The 21,849-nt window shown below is 37.0% G+C and overlaps 1 protein-coding gene across 3 annotated transcripts in view; it reads right to left on the reverse strand.

Annotated features, from left to right (window-relative positions):
• Positions 1-21,849, reverse strand: part of FANCC (FA complementation group C) — a 71,515-nt gene that overhangs the window by 19,027 nt on the left and 30,639 nt on the right. For all 3 annotated transcript variants that reach the window (XM_009959950.1, XM_086479899.1, XM_086479897.1), the window contains 4 exons: positions 11,481-11,600; positions 10,639-10,703; positions 6,659-6,823; positions 3,519-3,675 (listed from right to left, as the gene is read on the reverse strand). In XM_009959950.1, coding sequence (XP_009958252.1) covers positions 3,519-3,675; positions 6,659-6,823; positions 10,639-10,703; positions 11,481-11,600 — 507 coding nt within the window. The remainder of the gene's footprint in view (positions 1-3,518; positions 3,676-6,658; positions 6,824-10,638; positions 10,704-11,480; positions 11,601-21,849) is intronic.

The following is a 21,849-nucleotide window of genomic DNA, read 5'->3' on the forward strand; positions in this document are numbered from 1 at the left end:
TATTTTAAGATGCGTGCCTCTTCAGGAAAAAACCCCCCACAAAAACACTGGGATTTTTGAAAGAAATAAAATAGGAAAAAATACTGTAACATAAAGTATTACCTACACAAGTTCTATAGAACTACCCTGCTTTTGTATCCGTATTATCAGAAAGAATTAATTTGTAATTCAAATTTATAATACAAAGCCAAAACTGAATAAAGAAATAAGAAAAATACATTTGTATCTACAGGAAGCAAGTAAATGGCACAAAGAGGAACAGACTAATAATTATATACTGCATTTTATTCACATCACAGAACACTCTGTAACAACTGCAAGTAAGAGTAAACATAGGGAAACAAATTGGGCCAAGATCACACAGCAACAGATTTGAAGTAGTAGCACCACTAATATCAGTTCTCTTGACTTCCAGACTCATGTGCAATTAATTGGACAGAACACCTCTACAGTTAAACACATCTAGCTTCAAGGAACTACTGCACTGCTGTATTTCAAATGCTGTCTGTATTTCCAAGTTGTACATTTACCTGTATTCCTGAATTTTGTAGTTATCAATTAAAAATAAGAAATGTCACTTAATTTTTTTCTTATATCAAGTGCCAAACATGTTTTTATTTTGAAAGCATAAACATATTTTTACAGGAGTTTAAAAAGCTCCTGAATTCATCAACATTACGAATAAATTAGTGTGCACTATTTCAAAAATTTTACCATAACAACATAGGTTTTTGAACACAGGCAGCACTGTGGGAACTAATTGTAACTTAGCTAGAATGTATTACAAGGAAAAAATCCTCTCCTTGTCTCTCTCTTTCCTTCCTCCTTTCACCCTCATTAGTGCCCGTTTCATTGGCACAGCTCCCAGTGAAAGGTGAGTATGGATCCAGCTAGACTCAAACCTTCAGGATAAGGCCCAGCAAAAGGGCAGTGCAAGGGCATGGGAACCAGAGCAGCTACCAGCTTGGTATCTTGTCAGGCAATACAAGAGTCACCGCATCACTCACTAAAACTGTATTTGCTCTGTAATGCTGAAGTGAAAACAACGAGAGCCCACAGCTAGAGCTTTAACTGCAGAATGTAACGTGATTTCGATGATGGGCTGGACTTCGGAAAGCTGACAAGTTGGAAAAACAAAACGCAGCAAAAACAGATGGTTTATAAAGGAGAAGCTGACAAATTTTAAGCCCTCTCAACATGACTTTGAAAGAAATAAAACTGCTTTGAAAAGCTATCTAAGAACTGAACACAAACTATAATTGGCATTGATTCATTCAAATCTCTTTTTACACACATGTGCTTTAAAAATCTGTTTATATACATTATCTACACATTTCTGGTAAAGCATAACATTCTAATATGTGTATTTGTTTTAATTTCAGTTGTTAATGCACACATACAAACCTTAAAACTCAGAAAGGAAGACATCTACTCACCAAATTCAGAAGAATCTAAAAGACTATTTGTGATGGTCAGCTCTCTTGTTTTTATTACTTTTGAATAACTATAGAATTTCCAATATTAATTCCAGTTTAGCCCCAAAACCACAAACCTAATAGCATACCATATAAAGCACAAGTTAGTGGACCATCACACTATAATTACTCTTGGAACTGAACTATAAGAGTATTGCATATCAAGTTTCTTTCATAATAGAAGTATAGTGGTTTACAACTATCTGGGTATCAGAGATCTCTACCAGGTTTATGTACAGTTTGGTTACTGTATCAAGATATTTTATTTAGACAACTGACTCTGACAATGCAATTATGAAAAAGCTTATCGAAATTTCCTTCTTATTGTATACTATAATCAAATCACTAACATGTTTTTGCCTATTTGTACTCTAGAGGTTTTCTTCCAAATAGAAAAAATGCATAAATCAACTTTTGTCTCATGATTCCACTTTTTATTACCATATCCGTAAGGCCAACAGAGGTCCCATCCTATAAATAACATAATCCAACTGCCAAAAAATGCATACCCTCATTCCCAAATAAATATTCAAATACTTTTCAGGCAGGCTAAATTAATCATACTGTTGGATTCAAAGTGCTGACTGATCTAATGTCACATAAGTATCTTTATAGTACCAAGTACTAGTTATACAAAACACTACCAAGTATTTTAGAACAGAATTTCAGGATCAAAATTTTTCCTTCTATACTGCCTCTCTGAAGCTTCTCATCCTGTTGTTTTTAATTGGCACGCCACCTCTCATTTATGCACCTTCCCTCTTATCAATGCCTATCACTCAGCAATATCCATCTTCCAACTGCTCTTCTTTCTGCCTCCACTCATTCCACTCCTTGTCCACAGGATGTCCTCTCTAAACCAGCATTCAAAGCTGCTGCACTGGTCTTTTCATTCTGAATATCTTGTGAAAACACAAAGTCTTTGGAGCAGAGGCTAGTAAGGACAACTTAAGTGTGCTAGCACAGTAATGTTCCATTCTTTTCAGAGATCAGGATGTTAAGACAAGGTAAATACGAACATTGCTAACAAACAACAATAAACCAATAATTAAAACAAAGATTTAATTTCTTTTTGTATATAACCTAGATATTTTTTTCACCTCAGCCACTTGTGGTACCATATAGTGTATTCAACTCACAGTGTATCTGATACAGAAAAATTAGGCACAGGCCTTGTATATTGCCTTGTCTTCTGGCTTATCTAGATCCCCAGATGACGTATGAAGTGCTGTTGATGCCAAGCATTTACGAGACTTGCAAGTATTATAATGGACCCCCAAAACAGAAATTGCAGACTCAACTAAAAAGGAAGAATATTTAAAGTTATCATTCTTCTCCTATGTAATTACATATTCCGTAAGCAGTTTCATAGGCTGAAAATAAGATACCATGTGCCATTTTTCAGTTCTATCCATTTTATGAAATATATCATTTAAGCGCATAGCACACATGGTATTTCAGACTGTAATTAACAATTAAATTTACATTTAGTGTGCAAACAAGCTCACCATTTTGGAAAAAGTATTCTGTCATGTTTTCTCACAGGAAAGAGTACCACAGCATTTGAAAACAAACTTTAACTAGTTTAGCAAACGTTTTATATTAAGAATTTTGTTCAGGTTTAAAAACAAAACCAAGTAACTAAGCAGTCCATAATAATAAAGTAATCTACAAGGAATTTCAATTGTTTAAACTGCTAAACTCCCAAGAGCACAGGGATTGAAGTAAAAACAGATTCAAAACCTCTCTGGCCAAAGTTTATGATTTTTTTAATACAGAGGCAGGTACTCAGCACCCCTGCCAGTCAGATTCTCATCTCTTCATCCATTCTTCATCATTGGATGAAATCCTTTTTCTTTTCTACCAATTCAGTGTAAAAACTTAACATTCAGTGACATTTGTGAGACTCACAATTTGCCTTTGCATTAGCAAGTTATATGCCACATGACAGCCCTTTCCTTCAAAAATGCTGACATATTTGGAAACTCTGTCACTTTTGAAGCATGAAAGAGCAGTATCAAATGTACTACATGTTGCACATACCAGTAACGAGTCTTTTATGACACACGCCACTTCTTCCAGTGAATTAAATTGAATGGAAACCAGCTGGTCCAAAAGATGTAATGTCGCTTTTTCAAGGCTTGGTAAGTGACGAAGCCAGAGGCTGAAGACAGCTGATTGAGGCAGGGAGATCTTCTTCCTGGTTTAGAGAGAAAAATACTGTTTTCCCCAAGAAACTGGAAGGAAGACAAAAATGTATTCTATTTTTTTTAAAGTACATTGGGGAAAAAGAAGACACAAAGATTAACCTGCAGTGAGAAAATCTTGCTTACAGTAGTATTCTGTTCAGTATCAAATAATAATGGCAAAGAGTAACAGGGAAGCACCATCATCTACAAATGAAACCTTACTGTACGTCTTTAAAACCTAAAAATTTGGTTATGATGGATTCTGGCAAATGGAAATGGAAAGTTTAAGTCTGGAGTTCCCTTCCTCTCTAGAGAAAGGTCCTGCCCCACACTTGTGCTCTTTCAAACCCAGACCGCTTCTACCAGACTGGTCTGCTCAGAAAATGTCAGCAGCTGACAGACAAGAAGGAAGGTCCTGGATAATATTACTGCTGGCTAAATCAAAGCGTTACCTGTCTTTTCAGAGAAATAAGAAAAAAAAAAAAATAAATGAGATAGAGGTAGGTAAATCTTCAGCCCACCAACACTGACTGGAGCCTTTTAAAAGATAAATGGTTAAGAAGGCAATTATTTCTTCACCTAAATCCTCCAGCTATTGCTTAGCTGAAGTATAGTGTTATATCACTAGGAAATAAAAGGCATAGCTTATTTTGAGACAACACTGTAATTTGTGTGGACCAGTTCAGATCAAAATATACTAAAGTAACCACCCAAGAACAGGAGAGATGACAACACAAAACATCCTGGAATATTTTTGCAGCTTTCATGATAGCTGCAAATTAAAAATTAAAACCAAAAAAAAAAAATACATAAATAACAAGAAATTATAAGAAATACCTTAGTCTTAAGGTTAAAAACCCTAAAATTAGGATGAAGAGTACATGCAAACTAAAGCTACTGATAAAAAAGAAAAATACCAGCAGAAAGAAGATTTAACATCACTTTAGGATCTACTTTCAATGTATGTATTTTACCATACACTCATTTAAATATCAACCTTCAGAATTCTGAATTCCATTGAAAAGCTGTATTTTTTTCCATTCAAATCTACACACTAGCTTAATTTAAAAGTATACATCTGTATACAAGAAGTATAAGGAAGTACATAGAACTTCAAAATCATAAAGCAATGCTTAATTTCAAGATGCTGTTTAATTAAATATCACTATTAAGGTACATATATACATCAGAGTAAATTAAGAGCGACAAGAGATTATTAATTCTGCCACAATTCTCTTTTTCATTGTTTTTGTGGTACCATGGTAGATACTATAGATACTATGCCAGGAAAAGGAATCTTAGAAGCTTACATAGAGGTGTTTCAACTCTGAGATTTAAAAACCATACAGGAAAGTAAACTGTAGTCATTACCCTTCTGCGACTGAACTTGCAGATGGTCCCACTGGGACAATGCTGAGTTCTGTGGAGCACAGCAAGTCCCCAGTATTCAGTAACCCTATTTCCTGGAGCAGGCTTCATGTGTGTTCAGAAGGAAAACACATATTCAGAACACAACAACAGTGTTAGGGAACACAGAATTCAATTGTTAAAGTGGGGAAAAAAATAAAATACAACCACATTCATGTTGAGATCACATGAGCTTCAGTGACAGGCCAGGAGTATACCATGCAAAGCATATGTGACCTCTCAAGGAAACCATACACTTCTGTCAAGGGGCCTGCAAGAGTCACTTAGTCGAGAGCCATATGAACTGAATTATTTTTGCTCACTGTGATAAACAAGGAGCTCAAAAGTTAAGCAAAGGGATGTTTATTCCAGTCAGAAGAACCTTTTATGAACATCTAAAGGATTCACACTATGAAGTGTCAAAAGGATGTCATGATGAACTGCCCATCAGCTTACTGACATCAGTATAGACCATCCATGCTGAACCTGTGAACTTGCTCTGAAAGTTTTCCGAACTGCGTTACTGCTTGCAGAACACATCCAGCCTGAAGCCATGAAAGATGGACAAGCCAAAGGCAGCTTTCTTTTTTTTTGGGACACATCCTTCACTACAGATCTTCACATTCCTTTTTCACTTGTTTTCCTCAGCTTCTAGTAACAGGTGTACAAATTAGTAACTGTGCTTTTCCATAAATTATTTATTTTTGCTGGTCCCTCAATGGAGCAATATAACAATATTCACTGGAACACCTCAGAAATTATGATGTTAACTACAGAAGAAGCAATTAAAACCTTGATTAAAAAGAAGACAAATGGATAATTGAGGTAAAGTGTTCACAAAGGACCTTTTCTAGTATTAAAAAAATGGTTTATAATACAGTCCCTCAGCTACAACTTGAATAAAGCAACTCTCAACCAAAAGTAGGCTGTGCTTTTCCTGATATCTTTCGTTACATGGCGTAGCCAATCTTGCTGATTTTTAGCTTCACTCAGCCAGTTTTCAACCATAGACTGATTTTATCAAAACATTGGGTTTAGTAGTAGCAGAACAAGCAAAGTTATATTTCGCAAATAACTCTCAGACTCATTAAAAATAATCTGCTGAAAAATGGGAGAATTTAAAATCTTGAGAACCAATTTCACAGAAAAAAAAAGAGAAAAATGGAAACATGTAAAAACACATAAGGATCTATCTTGTGTATAGAAAAATGAAGATGTTTCTCAGAATGTTGTTAGGGATGTTGATACACTTATATGAAAGGTAAATAATATTTCTATGAAAAGTGATTGTAACTTGCACAAAATTCCTAAAATCTATTGAAGACTTTAACCTCTGTTTTAGAGAAAAGGTGGGACAACGTTTCAGTCAATATTTAAAGCTCATATGCCACAATTTGTACAATAGCAATACAACATTCTGCTTTGGCCTAAAACCTGAGCTCTGCTATTCAACTGAAAGGGAAATATTTCACTAAAATGCAGAAGATGTGTAGTGCATTCAGCATACACACCCAGAGAAAAGACATTTAATTTAATTGATAACCTTTATGAAAAGAGCATAAAAATCATACAGGCCATGCTACTTACTTCAAAAAGGTGTCATTCACAGCCTCCAGAAACTCTGAACTGAGAATTTCTTTTGATGCACCTCCATGGTATAGAAGGAGTGTTTCCAGCAATGGAGTTATATCAGGCAAAGTAACAAGAGGAAGACAGAAAAGGGACACAGCATTCACCTGACTGGCTGAAACTCTGAGGGAAAAATAAATACAGTTTGTATTTCAGAAAAGTAAAAACTTTAATTTCTAAACTGATACAGTCAAAGAAGATTAAATTAATTACAGAAAGTTAAATGTAAAAGATCCATACCTAACTGGAGAAAAATTTTTTTTGGAATGACTGTTGACATGCTGTTACACATTGTCTGAAAAATCTTAAGGAGAAGTCAGATAAAATTTTGAAATTTTAGTGCTCAAGGCAAACCATGTGGGGGATATCAACCCAATTCTGAGGTGCAGTCTGTTGTGTTTGCTCAGTAATCACATCCTTCCTAGCAGGGAATGCTTTGTCTTTCCCAGGATCAGCAAAGCACAGGCAAGGAAGACTATACAGATGTACAGCTCGCACGTAGGTTTGCTAGACCCTCACAAGAGACCACCTAGCTGTTTTTAAGGCCTCCTGTTGTTTCCTTGATATGTCTCTCCTCTCAACAGAGACAACTTCTATGAATCATGCTGTCTACAAGTGTTTAGTTAAAAAATTTATGTCTTACAATTCTACAGTTGAAGGAATACGTAACATTTTTGGATCTTAATATACGAACCACTCACTTGAGCTGCTTGCTAAAACTACCTGCTTGGAAATGATTAAAGACAGTGGAACCCGGAACATAAAATATGGAACCCTTGGAACATAAACAAAAATGAAAATGGCACATAACATAAGAGATAACATTTGCAAAGGAAAATCACAAGTTTCCCAGAGTATATAGATTCTAGCAGATGAAACTGCACATTTTTCTAGATGCAGTTTTGACAGGAAGGCACTTAGGAAGACCAAGAACTCTGGAACATTGAAATCTAGCAAATTAAAAAGTGCTAGATTCTTTGTAAAAGGCTTCCTTGAGTCGTGGCAAGTTTCTCCCGATTGCATTGTTCACTAAAAGGGGTGCATTTTTACAAGAACCCAAAATTTTTATTTGGGGAGCCACCAACTATGAAGAGTTAAGACAGGAATTACATTGCAGGCTACTCTGAGTAAAAGCTAACTCTATTGCCCTGTATATATTAAAGCTACTCCCAAATAGATGTTGCCTAATGGTCACTGATATATGCTGTGACAGAGGTCCTATAACTTGTGGACATGGGGTACCATTGTAGTTTCCACAGTAAGAGAAATAAAACGTGACACATTTTCAAAGACTCAAATCTCTGAGTAAGTACCTAACCAAATATGCGTTTAAGGTTTCTTATACTGAAATACTTTGAGATGCAGCTTTACTATGAGAAGTGATTCTCTGCAGGAATGGTAATTACTGGGCTGATATTTATTGTGCATTACTGGTTTCCTGGAAATGCATGTAAAATTCACAGACTTGAAACTCTAAATCAGTTCCCTTTACAAAATTCTGTTTCTAATTTCTTATCCAGGATTAGCAAACTCAGTAGTTTAGTTTACTCTTACTTTTAACTTCAGAAGAAAAACCCTGCAAAGGCAATTTTCTTCTTCTGTATAACCTTCAAAATACATTCTGGAGAATACTGTATGGTGCATTCCACTGTGCAATTAATTTGCACAGATAGTGTCATCTGCGTTGCTGTAAGCAACAATGAAATGAGACAATGTACATACACCTCTAACTGCAAACTACATTTGTCTCTGCAACCTGAATAAACAGCCATACCATAATTTCTATGCTCAAAAATCCACCTAAGTTCAAAGTTTTCGTTTTCTCCTAGTAGGAATCAGCTATTTCCCTTCCCAACAGTCTTATTAGCTTTTCAGCTAAGTCTGCTTCACCCTACTTTATAAAATGTGGGTGCTTGTTTTCTGCACTGAACAAAACTTTGTGATGCTCGTCATCGACTGTGTCCATGATTTCAGTACTAAAGTCAGCTCATTTACTCTTCCTTACATGAACACCTAGGTGCAAGAAGGAAGGGAGAAAAATAGCCAGGCTATTGATTTACGATACAAGGAAGATATGTCAATTAGCCTCCTCTTTTCTGTAACTTTTCAGGCTACATGGTGTTAAATAAATGATAAAACTCTCTTCATCAAAGCAGCAGCTTTGGCTCTGAAGACCAACAGAATATGCACAGCAGAGTCATACATTTAAAACAAAAGACACAATTTGAGTACATAGTCTATATTAAAAATATCTATTCTTATATTTGTCTTTTTTTTTTTAGCTGGAATACACTTAATTTACATGCAATCAAAAGGATTTACTGATGTATTCAAATATGACAATTTTTAAAGCACTGACAAAATACTATAATCTGCATTTCGAGGTCAATGGAAAGTCACAAACTACACAGTGAAAAGGCATGATCATGTTAAAAACAGTGACAACAGTAGCATTAGGCAAATGTATTCCTTTTTTTATTAATGCAGATTAATTCACTGTATTTATGTAGCGTGGATCAAGAAGGTGATTAGTCTCACTGACTAGACCTAGACATGTAGAAACACTCCACACAATGTTGCAAGGTGATTATTAGCATCTCCTGATAATCTGAATTTGAGATCTGGCCAGATCACACCGCCATTTCCTTCCCACGCTTTTTTCAGACTTTCATCCTTAGAAAACCAGGCCAAGGAAGCAGTTAAAGTGTGGAAATACTATGTGCTCGGGTACATTTAAAATAGTTGTATATGAAACGCACAGTGTTGCCACAGTACCGTTTGGTACCAGATCAAGAAACTAATGGAAGGAGAACAAGAAGTTCTTTAAGCATGGACAGATTTTATCATTAATAACAAGTGTGAAGTAACTACTATTCTGTCATATTTAACTATCGCTTACAAAAACAGGGAAAAAAATGGTGTAAATTTTTTTTTTTGCTTTTTCTCATAGTAACTGCCAGTTAACTTTGGTTATAACCATGTATGTAGCAGTCAATATTACAAAGTTCATGAGGTCCAACCATGCCAAGTGCAAGGTCCTGCACCTGGGTCAGGGCAATCCCCAGTATCAGTACAGACTGGGAGACAAAGAGATTGAGAGCAGCCCTGCAGAGGACTTCAGGACACTGGTGGATGAAAAATTGGACATAAGCTGGCAATGTGTGCTCACAGCCCAGAAAGCCAACTGTATCCTGGGCTACATCAAAAGAAGCGTAGGCAGCAGGTTGAGGGAGGTGATTCTCCCCCTCTACTCCACTCCGGTGAGACCCCACGTGGAGTGCTGTGTCCAGCTCTGGGGTTCCAGTACAAGAAAGACATGGACCCATTAAAGCGGGTCCAGAAGAGGGCCACAGAAATGGTCAGAGGGCTGGACCACCTCTTCTATGGAGAAAGGTTGAGAGATTTGCGGTTATTCAGCCTGCAGAAGAGAAAGCTCTGGGGAGAACTTATAGCAGCCTTCCAATTCTTAAAGGGGGCCTTATAAGAAAGAAGGCCTGTAGTGACAGGACAAGGGGCAATGGTTTTAAACTGAAAGAGGGTAGATACAAGGAAGAAGTTCTTCACTGTGAGGGCGGTGAAATACTGGAACAGGTTGCCTAGAGAAGCTGTGGATGCTTCTGGAATTGTTCAAGGCCAGGCTGGATGGAGCCTTAAGCAATCTGGTCTAGTGGGAGGTGTCCCTGCTCATGGCAGGGGGGGTGGAACTAGGTGATCTTTGAGGTCCCTTCCAACGCAAACCATTCTATGACTCTCAGGTTAAGTACAAACTCTAATGTGAAGCACAACTTAACAAGCTTGTACACACCTGAAATTATCTACATATACATCCAAAACTTTCCAGCTGAAGCCTAAGTTACCCAAGACTGTAAAAAGGTCCTCACTGAACTGTAATGATCCAAGCTAAAACATACCAAAAATGATGTTTAGGTAACACCTACCTTGCCTGAATATTAAGTCCATTGGATTGATTTCCTCTGAGTTCTGTTACTAATGAAAAGACTATCTGTTAAAAAATAAAATAAAATAAACATACTGCAAATAAGGAGACATTAGTTGCATGGTTCTCTGTGTGACTAATGCACATTAGAGGTTAATAAATTCCTTTGTTCACTCAGTCCAATTTTTTTAATTTTTAAATTATTTGTGCCAAATTAAAGCTGTTCAGATCACTGAATAAACTATGCTGCAAAAGGATTTCGAACATATGTTATATACCTTCCATATTTGAAAACTAAGAAGCTATTTATTTTAGCTCTGCCTCCCCAAGAGTTGAGGCAAAACTTTCAGAAGAGCACTGCTAATAATTTTTATATGCTTTATCTAATTTAAGTCAACATATTATGAAATAATATTCCGATTATTTTACATATTAAATGTAAAAGACACTTTTCCTAAGTTTTAGGCTCATCTAGCGTTTTAAACGCAGTGCATACAAAGAACACATTCCAAAAGCTACATGCTAATATGCAAAAATAATATATATTTTAAAATTCACAGGGAAAAAAAAAATTATAGGGCAGACTTTTTTTGTTATAAGACAACAGCAACAGGAATTTTGTTTTTATGAATATCTATTACAGTATAATCTAATAAAAAAATTTCTCATTTGTCCAGAGATCTCTCACTTCGTTTTTTCCCTTAAAAGGCTGTAAAAGTAACTGAGGTAAGAAAAGATAAACAAAGTTCAGTCCATGTTCCTCATAACAATGACAGCTCCATGTATTTGCTTATAAACTGGTGATTTATTATTAACAAAATCTCAATTGCACAAAATACTTACATTTTTAACTAAGTGACAATAATAATCTGCTGACGTGTAGCCAAGAGTTGATATGAATGTACTGGTTTCAGATTCATTACTTTCCCACTTAGAAGAAGAAAGGAGATGGCACAGCAAACTCTGTGAGAAATCAACAGAAGGGCAACTAAAAAAAAAGTATTAGGCTATAACAAGCTGTGTAAGAAGAACTGACTGCTATTGAACTATATCTGGGGTAAGATCTTTTGATCCGTTGTGGCCATTTTACACCATAGACACAGAACAGCAGGCAGCTCCTGCCAACGATAAGGAAAATGTTGCAGCTGCTACAATCAAACAAGGGTTCACATACCACACAATTTCAGTAGTTGTGCAATAGCAATGGAGGCCACCCATGTCAAAACCAGACAGACCTTAGGTAGGTTTCAGTTCTCTGGAAGCCATTTAAGTCTGATACCATCTGGATAGCAGTAGGCACGTTGCTACCCAGCAAAAAAACCCCTCATCTATAGTCTTGATCAGTACCGTGATCAAGAACAGAAAGCATGAAGTTAACATTTACTTTTCTGTATCACTCCTTCAAGAGGCATCAGTATTTTTGATGGGAGTCAGGGCCTGCCCTCATAATTTAATTTGCTTAATTTCCTCATTATCTTGAAAAGACAATGATAAAATTTTAGTTTGGCATTTACTTCTCTACCAATTTCAATATGGAATGCTTTAAGTTACACTTAATAAAACCTTTTTAATACATCATAGAAAAATCAAAATAATCCTTTGATGACAGATTCAGAGTAAAGTCAGATTAACACATTTGATACACTGGTTCTGCAGGCACGTACAGATGACTGAACATAGTACTCCAATTTCATGTTTTCCCAGTTCTTCAGCGCTCTACTACAGCTCTGCTGTCTTTTGGACGGATCTTGCACCCCAGCACCTTCCCACATGAACTCATTTATGAAAACCTTTGTGTGAAATCTTGAGCAGGTTTTTGCATTCTGCTGTCATAAATCAGGAAATGTAGTTTTATGTTGTTTATCAAATTATCTGCTCTGAATTTGTTAGAGTTTTCTTTTCTTCCTGTTCTCTATTGCTACATGCTGATATAACAACAGCTACATTCCGTTTCCACATGTTCATTTCTTTTTATATCATTGACACTTAAAGTATAAACTAAATTACACTTCATATGGCAATAAGTATAAAATCCTTTGTAACAGAGGGTCAGCATTAGCAAACACTGAAAAAGACCTTTATTTTAAAAATATGCAATTAAAAGGAAAGTTCAGATGAAATCTCTGTGACTTCCAAGGTCTTAGGATGTTTCACTCTACTTATTCTTTTTAAAACAGGGATCTGATAAAAGATTCAAGACTAAAACCGTAAAAATTAGTTAGGTTCTTTTCTGCTTTCAGAAATCCAAACCAAATATTTATGCAGGGTTTTGTTGAACAACCCTAAGCAACTGCTTCAGAAGGCCTGGAATTAGATGAATACCATGTATTCCATGTTTGATTACTGTGAGAGGGAAGATCCAATCAGCAGAAGCACATCAGAGGTCTAAGAAAATTCATTACTATCAAGTAAAAAGCGTTTGGGACATCTTATTTATTGCATTCTTGTTTAAGATTATTTCACTACGTTGCAGATGCTATGTTAAATGTCTAAATATCCTTTCCTTTCATTGTAAACCTTTTTTCCTAAACAGTCCTCAACAGAAGAAACTGCCGGTTTACTGCCATCCAGTGACTTCCCTAAAACTAAGGAGGAAGGAAAATGCTGTGGCAACAGAGTTTCAAAGAAGTAATTCACATGCAACTTTTGCATTCTTAAGAAAAAGACATAAAAAGGTGGATTTTAAATGTACAAGCATCTATGTCAAAAGTGAAGGCCAAAATCTATTAAACTGCAATCTCCAAACATCCCTTATAAAATTTATTAAAATGGAACCATATATATTTTTGTTGTCTAACTACTACTAAAGTTGAAATTTGTTTTCGGAACACTATCAAGGGTTCAGACAAGTAGTTCCTACAAAATAGGAGGGTTTACCAAGTAGAATGAGATATGGGATCAGTTTGCAAGTTGAAAACAAAACAAAGGAGTTAGCAACAACAACCTCAGATGCAACTTTTGTGAGAGGTAAGGAGGGGGCTTGAAAAGTATGAAGTTTTTCAGATTGCTCAGTGAAAAACTTGAAAAAGCTTCAAAAATTAGAAGAACAAACATAAAAAGCTCTGAAAAGGATATGACAAATTGACATGTCAGCTAATGACAGCTAAGTGACGGAGTAGTTTAAAAACCCATATATTCATCTGTAACACCACAAAACATACTACCTAGTGACCCTCTCTGTAACCAGAACTTTCCTAAGGATAAAACTAATCAAACAATCTTTATGTGAAGAGTAATTTCAAACTTACTTTCCCTCTAACCTTGTATAAGAATCATTGTTAACCAATCAAAGAGGAAAAGACAAGACAAAATCCACAGAATCACAGAATCATTTAGGTTGGAAAAGACTTCTAAGATCATTGAATCCAACTTAACACTACCAAGTCCCATTAAACCATGTCCCTAAGCACCACATCTACATGTCTTTTAAATACCTCCAGGGATGGTGACTCCACCACTTCCTTGGGCAGCCTGTTCCAATACTTGATAACCCTTTCAGTGAAGAAAGTTTTCCTAATGTCCAATATAAACTTCCCCTGGTGCAACTTGAGGCTGCTTCCTCTTGTCCTACCACTTATTACTTGGGAGAAGAGACTGACCCCCACCTCGCTACAACCTCCTTTCAGGTAGTTGTAGAGAGCAATAAGGTGTCCCCTCAGCATCCTCTTCTCCAGGCTAAAGAACCCCAGTTCCCTCAGCCACTCCTCACAAGACCTGTTCTCCAGACCCTTCACCAGCTTCATTGCCCTTCTCTGGACATGCTCCAGCACCTCAATGTCTTTCTTGCAGTGAGGGGCCCAAAATCGCACACAGTATTCGAGGTGCAGCCTCACCAGTGCCCAGTATAGGGGCACGATCACCTCCCTACTCCTGCTGGCCACACCATTTCTGATACAGGCCAGGATGCTGTTGGCCTTCTTGGCCACCTGGGCACACTGCTGGTTCATGTTCAGCCGGCTGTTGACCAGCACCCCCAGGTCCTTTTCTGTCAGACATCTTTCCAGCCACTCAACCCCAAGCCTGTGGCCCTGCATGGGGTTGTTGTGACCCAAGTGCAGGACCCGGCACTTGGCCTTGTTGAACCTTGTACAATTGACCTCAGTCCATCGATCCATCCTGTCCAGGTCCCCCTGCAGAGCCTCCCTACTCTTGACCAGACCAACACTCCCACCCAAATTAGTGTCATCTGCAAACTTACTGAGGGAGCACTCAATCCAGATCATCAATAAAGACATTAAACAAGACTGGCCCAAACACTGAGCCCTGGGGAACACCACTTGTGACTGGCCGCCAGCTGGATTTAACTCCATTCACCACCACTCTCTGTGCTCGGTTGTCCAGACAGTGTTTTACCCAGCTTAGAGTGCACCTGTCTAGGCCACGAGCCACCAGCTTTCTTAGGGGGCTGATTACCTTGAGGATAGCTTGTCTGACTATTAAGGACTGAGGCAAAGACGGCATTAAGTACCTCAGCCTTTTCCTCATCCTTGGTGGCAAGGTTCCCCTCCACAACCAATAGAGGATGGAAATTCTCCTTGGCTCTCTTTTTGTTATTAATTACTACACAACATCAGACTGTTATTAATTATTATTATTTGTTATGAATTAATTATTAATGACTACACATCACCAGAGTCTGCATACAGCCTGCAACACCTTCCCGGTTTTTTTTGTTTAGTTAGTTGGGTTTTTGTTTGGTTTTCCTTTTCTGAGCACTTTACTACATCCATGCTAGGATTTTACGGATCACTTCCATTATTTCTTTTGGAACACACAAAATCTCTGAACAGCCAGAAGCAGGCAAGGGAAACAGGGGTAAGGAAATACTGCAGTCAAGATGAAAGGAGGTAGTAGGTATGTATAAAAGAAGGGTATGCATTAAAGATGAAAAACATTCAGAATTCAGCTCTATGTATCATATATTTCATTTTTCAGATTTCATCACAGAGCAAAGCCTGAGACATACCTATATGCAACAACGATAACAAATTTGGTAACAATAATTTAAAGTGTTTATCTTTCAAGGTTTAAATGCTTTCTTTGGTCCAAAACATGTTGAGAAAGTTCTCCTACTCTCTAGAAAATGTAGTTCATTTACTGCACATAACTCTGATTGTGATAATTCTTTTATTACTTCATATTGCATTAGCAGAGAGCTGTCTGAAAGCAAAATAAATATTGACAAATCACTGTTAATAGTTGACGAATGGACTGTTAAATGGATAAGGAATTGGCTAGATGGCTGTGTCCAAAGAGTTACAGTCAATAGCTCAATGCCCAACTGGAAACCAGTAATGAGTGGTGTCGCTCAAGGGTCTGTACTGGAACCAATACTATTTAATATCTATATGAATTTACCAATGGGAGGGGATTGAGTGGGACAGTGGGATCAAGTGCACCCTCAGCAAGTTTGCAGATGACATCAAGCTTTGTCGTGTGGTTGACACGCTTGAGGGAAGGGAGGCCATCCAGAGAGACCTTGGCAGCCTGGAGGAGCAGGCCTGTGCGAAGCTCACAAAGTTCAACAAGGCCAAGTGCAAGGTTCTGCGCCTGGGTCAGGGTACTCCCCAATATCAGTGCAGGCTGGGGGATGAGTGGATTGAGACCAGCCCTGCAGAGAAGGACTTGGGGATATTGGTGGATGAAAAATTGGATGTAAGCCAGCAATGTCACTCACAGCCCAGAACGCCAGAGGCACTGGCACAGGTTGCCCAGAGCAGTTGTGGCTGCTTCCTCCCTGGAAGTGCTCAAGGCCAGGTTGGATGGGGCTTTGAGGAACCTGGTCTAGTGGAAGGTGTCCCTGGCTGCAGTAGGGGCGTTAGGCTAGATGATCTTTGAAGGTCCCTTCCAACCCAAACCATTCCATGATTTGTGTAAGGCAAAAAGTTTCTTGAAAACAAGATGCTTTCAGCTGTTCTGTTGCATAATCCTCTTGTAACAGTACACTTCTGTGTAAGTACACAAATGGTGTGGAACGAGTAGTATAATGGCCAGAAATAAAGCTTATACCTAATAACCTCCAACTAAAGATGATTTTTTTTTCATATGATTTTTTCCAGCCACTTAGCAGGTAAGCTGGATAAGGAAAACTCTGTACTTGCAAGAAACCAAATTTTCCAGTTAGAACATGGAAAGATAAACAAACAAATCATTCCAAGAGACAACTGGCTCTCAGAAAAACTGACTGAGAATAAAAAGACCACCTGGTAATTATTTTCTCATTATATTTGTCTATCCTTTTTTATCTTATACATCATTAACTTGATTATCAAATATACAGTGTAAACCAGGAATGGCTTATTTTTAACTAAATGTCAGTGAAAACTGTTGGTTTTACCTCAAGCTTCAAAGTTCACAATGTTTAAACTCCAGTAATTCTCTGATCTAAAGGGACTGCATCAGTAGCAATTTCACATCACACTGCAGAACTTGGTTAGAACTAGCTCTGAGACCAAGTATAAAACAATGTTTTCATATACGTAAGTTTCTCATTTCACTTTTGAAACCAACTCTTTCAGAAAATACTATGGAGAAATCTAGAAGGTTTCAGGATATTTTCTCACAGAGGTTCTTTTGGATGCTATAGAAATACTCAACACTAGTAATGGGTTTCATTATTGCATTATGAAGCCCCCACAATGCATTTGGGAAAAGAAAAACCATAACATTTTATATAGCCACAATGTGGATTCCTGGAGTCAGACAGATCAGTAATTTGAGACTAATGACTTTTAAGGATCATTTCAAACCCAATAGGAGGTATTCAAGTACATGATGGGAAACTTGTCAATACTAAACGCACACCCATATTGACGACCTCAGCCATGAATCCTAGCCTACTCCAGCAATGTAGACAATCTGAGATCTACATAATTATCAAGTTATTTCTGGCAGTAAATCAGTTACCACTTACTGTCTAATCCACTAATACCATATTCTACAAGCCACAAAAATGGATGAGTCCGTGGCACAAGCACTGCATCCAGAAAGAAAAATAACAAGGTGTCACAATTCTGGAAAATGAACAACGGTCAGGCATACTGTGATACAGGAATTATTTCCTCCTTGATTTCCCTCACCATCAATTAAGTAGAAAGCAGGAAGGAAACCACTTTGACTTTAGTTGCAAGAGAACATGTCCATCCCCATGGCCTCAGATTACAGTTCTGCGACATAATCCTTTTCAGGCTGAAACTGAATTAATGAATTTTCATAAAGCCCTCACAACGACCAACTTCTTTGAACAACCTTGCCAGTGGCTTTATTTTATACTCAGTAATATTCTAGCTAATTCAGTTTAACAGCCACTGCTGCACAGAGATTTCTAATATCTTTAACAGGCAAATAATCCCAGGAGCAGTTGCACGAAGACATAAAATCATTTGCTTTATCAGTGTAAACACAGTGCTTCATATCTACCAGGTTTTATAGTGGGGGAGGTCTGATTTAAAGTTTGCTCCTCTGATTTATAGATTGGCTATAAGGCTGTTTGTCCCTTATTAGTTCACCCAGGGATAAGTGGAGGGAATGAGAAGAGACTTGAAACTAAAGACTTCTGAGAATACAAATGGAGAAAACAAGTCACTATGTTCCGTGTTTATCGTCCATCTGTATCTAAAGGGAACTAAGCAACTGAAAAATGTCTCCTACATATCACTTTTCAATTATGCTAAGCCAACTCTTTCGACAGTTCGCTTTAAGTAATGAGGACTGATTTCCATGTGCTACCAGGGATTTGTTGAGCTACTCCATGAAGTTTTTTTTCTCAGAGATAAGCATCTCCTGGAGCACAAGTGTTAAGCCTGGAAATTATTTTCCTGGAGCAGAATTTGCCCCTCCACTGAGTTAAGCAGCATAGTACTGATTAGTTGGCAGATACCAACTCAGCTAGTGTCCACAACGCCAGAAAGGGGGAGGAGGTGCTTTAGTTTTCTGATACTGCCTTTACTAAGCAGGGATCCATCCAGAAGCTCTGAAGCCTTTCACCCTTCTTTCTGCAATAAGAAATATCTTCCTGCTCATGCCGATGGGTAAAAATATAGAAGCCTGAATTAAAGCCATAATTACCTCTGAAATTATACATCAACACAGAAATAGCACTTGATTTTCATTACAGGTCCACATGACAAGTTTTATGCTAGTAACTGTATTTGTGTAGCAACTGTTCTGGAATTTATAACACAGTTTCAAAGACATTCCAGGGGAACCAGATAAACCAATTTGTTTCTGGAAACTTCTCAGCGCACTCTCTCCAAAGTATTTATGATTCTGAATGTCCTCAGAAGCAGATATGAAAATCAACAGGGGCAATATATTTCGGAAAGAAGAGATGGATAGTTTAACTAGGATCAGCCATTCAAACCTGATACTAATCAGACTTCTCAGTGACCCTACTGGGCTCTTTTTGGCAACTTGGATGACTATCAAAGCAACAGGTAAAGCAGGATGGAACAGAAGGGTCTATCATTTATCGTAAAGGGCATTTCTCTTTAGTATATTCTCCTTGAAAACACAGAGTGCCATTATTCTTTGAGAAGAGATCATTGATGACATTTTGCTGAAAATTATGATCTATGTGAATTTCTTGGAATAAGTATAACACAGATACCCACGGGTAAATTTCTGAAATCTGGTCAAGTAACAGGTTTCTTTCCGACCTTCCCATCTGCTTTGACGGGAACCAGATTTCCTCAGCTCTGCTAAGAAAAAGCAGGTATAATATGAAAAACTGAATCTTATTCAGAGGAAGCATTAGAAGTAAGTGCTATTTCCTCTTTGCATTTTATCAGATTTTGGAATCAGTATTTCTTCCGTGGCAATGATTTCAAGAGTCTGTACATCAATTTTGTTCTTAGGTGTTCCCTGTACAGTCAGATGGCCCATTGCTTTCAACACAGATTTAGAAGCCAAGAGATCAAAGTCTATTTCCAATCCAGCTTTAAAAATACTTCAAAACTGTGTAATCAGTTACAACATTAATGATAATTTAGGTAATATGATTTCCAATCATTACTAAAAAAATTAAAATGCTGTACAATAGGTAGTATTTCTTTCTTTAAACAGGTAGGATTCTAACATCCCAAATTACTTCCTAAATTGTTTAAACAGAGTCCTCAGGAAGCAAAGTATGCATGTTGCTCTTATTTGTTTAAATGTAAATAAATTTGTTTGTTTGCTAGCTTTCAGTAGCTCAGTCCAAATCAAATTCCTGCAGATATATTTTAGCAATATTTTCTTTAAAATTCTGCCTGAAGGCTTAAGAGTTTTATTTTGTCACATGCCCTCTAGATTAAATGATTGGCAATAAAACACAAACAGGTGTGGTATTTTTAGAACCTTTTTAGTACAAAATAAACAGCCGCTTCTGGAGAACCATAGTGGCTAAGTCTGTAAATGAAAAGGTAGCATGCTTAATCAGAGACTGTCTCAACACCAACTGTTTATGAAACCAATTCTGTGAGCCGGGTGCTGACATAACACAATTCATATTATTTCTGTGCACTTATCCATTCATAACAATGTCTGTGACTTTCAATTTTGCTTACAAGATCTCTTGTTCACTTGCTCCTTAGTTCCACAAAAAGACAGAAAATTGGTATTCCACAAACCAAAACCAAAATGTCAAAGAAAATAAGGTAGTAAAACATCATACAGATTTAAACATAATGTAGCTTTCAAAGTATTAAACAATTTTGTTTTCTCAACTTTTTATAAAAATATCTGTGTATAAATTAGGGGAAATTATATGGCATATATTTGTTAACAATTTAATTATTATCAGTATGTGAAAGTGTATTTCATAAGCCAGTAAAAAAAATTTCTTTAACTACTTACTATAGATAACCTAATCAAAATCTTCAATTTCTGCTTTCAAATTAAAATTGGTTAAAACACATTTCAAATAGATGGCATGTTATATCATGCACACACACATATTTCAATGATTAGCTAGTCAACACAACCTCCCATTTTACCAAATCGTGTCTATTCCAGTAACCACTTAGAGGTTTTGCACAAAGAAATCACTTCAGTTTCAACTCAACTTTAAGAAAGCTTAAAAAACTCTGCAGTAATTTACTGGATCAGGGTCAAAGTGCCTAAGTATGGGGTAGGGAGGAGTTTTCTTCCTACATTTCTTTCTGACATCTACTCTTAGGAAGTTTTTTTGTTTCAGCACAGTTTATGGATACATGAAACTATGGGATGGTTTTCATTAGCTAAATTCTGTACTAGCACACTAAATAAAACTGTTGGCCACAAGTACATGTTTAGGATTTATTGGAGCTTCTCATTTTTCTCTTGATTCACTTGGAATGACAATCTGACATCTGCCCACATCTAAACCTCCATTGATAACCAAGAAAGACTAGCTGATTGTAAACAAATTATTCTGCTAAACACTCCTACAGAGACAAGGGTCTTGTCATGTAAGCATCTGATCGAGTTACAGAAAATCTATAGATAAATGACTAGACTGAGTTAACATTACCTTAGAGTGTAAAAAAAAATATCCAGGAATAATATTATGCACAGACTTCACTGCTTTTCACATACTTCCAGACAGGAAAACATAGATCCTATGAAGTTCTCCACACTGTACCTGATGCAACAAGAGCCCTTCACCCTGTTTTGTTCTTGAAACTTTTAAGTAGGCTCACTTACAGTCAGGGTTTGCAGTAAGACTGCTCAAATGCTCTCACATAAGGCAAATTTCCTTAACTTTACTTCAAAAACCGTAATTGCAATTTGCTTTTTAAAAAAAAGTAACAATGGCAAAAATACACAAAAGGACCATGAAAACCTACTAGAAAAAGATAACTGAAAAAAAACCTCAAAAAAAAAAATCCATTCAGACACATATGCTTTTTCTTTAGAAATTAGCGTATGCTATGATGAATTGTGTTAATCTTGCTGATACATGAAGCTTATTAAAAAGACTAGGCTCATATTCTACCCCTGTTTCTTAAAATGGAGGAAGAATGTTACATACTTCCATACAATTCAAAATGAACCTGATCCTAATTTCCAAATGATATGCAGGAAAAAAAAAATATGGGAAGGGAGGGGAGGGAGAAGCTGCATTGTTGTTCCCTCACCAATTCAAGCTCAGTTAACTTCTGTGAAACTAGTATAGGAAAAACATGTTGCAGTACTACTGTGGCTAAGACCACACAACTTTTTAATGGATTAGTTCCAAAGCCTAAGCTCCATC

The sequence above is a fragment of the Leptosomus discolor genome, chromosome Z (genome assembly GCF_034619465.1).
Source record: "Leptosomus discolor isolate bLepDis1 chromosome Z, bLepDis1.hap2, whole genome shotgun sequence".
NCBI lineage: Eukaryota > Metazoa > Chordata > Aves > Leptosomiformes > Leptosomidae > Leptosomus > Leptosomus discolor.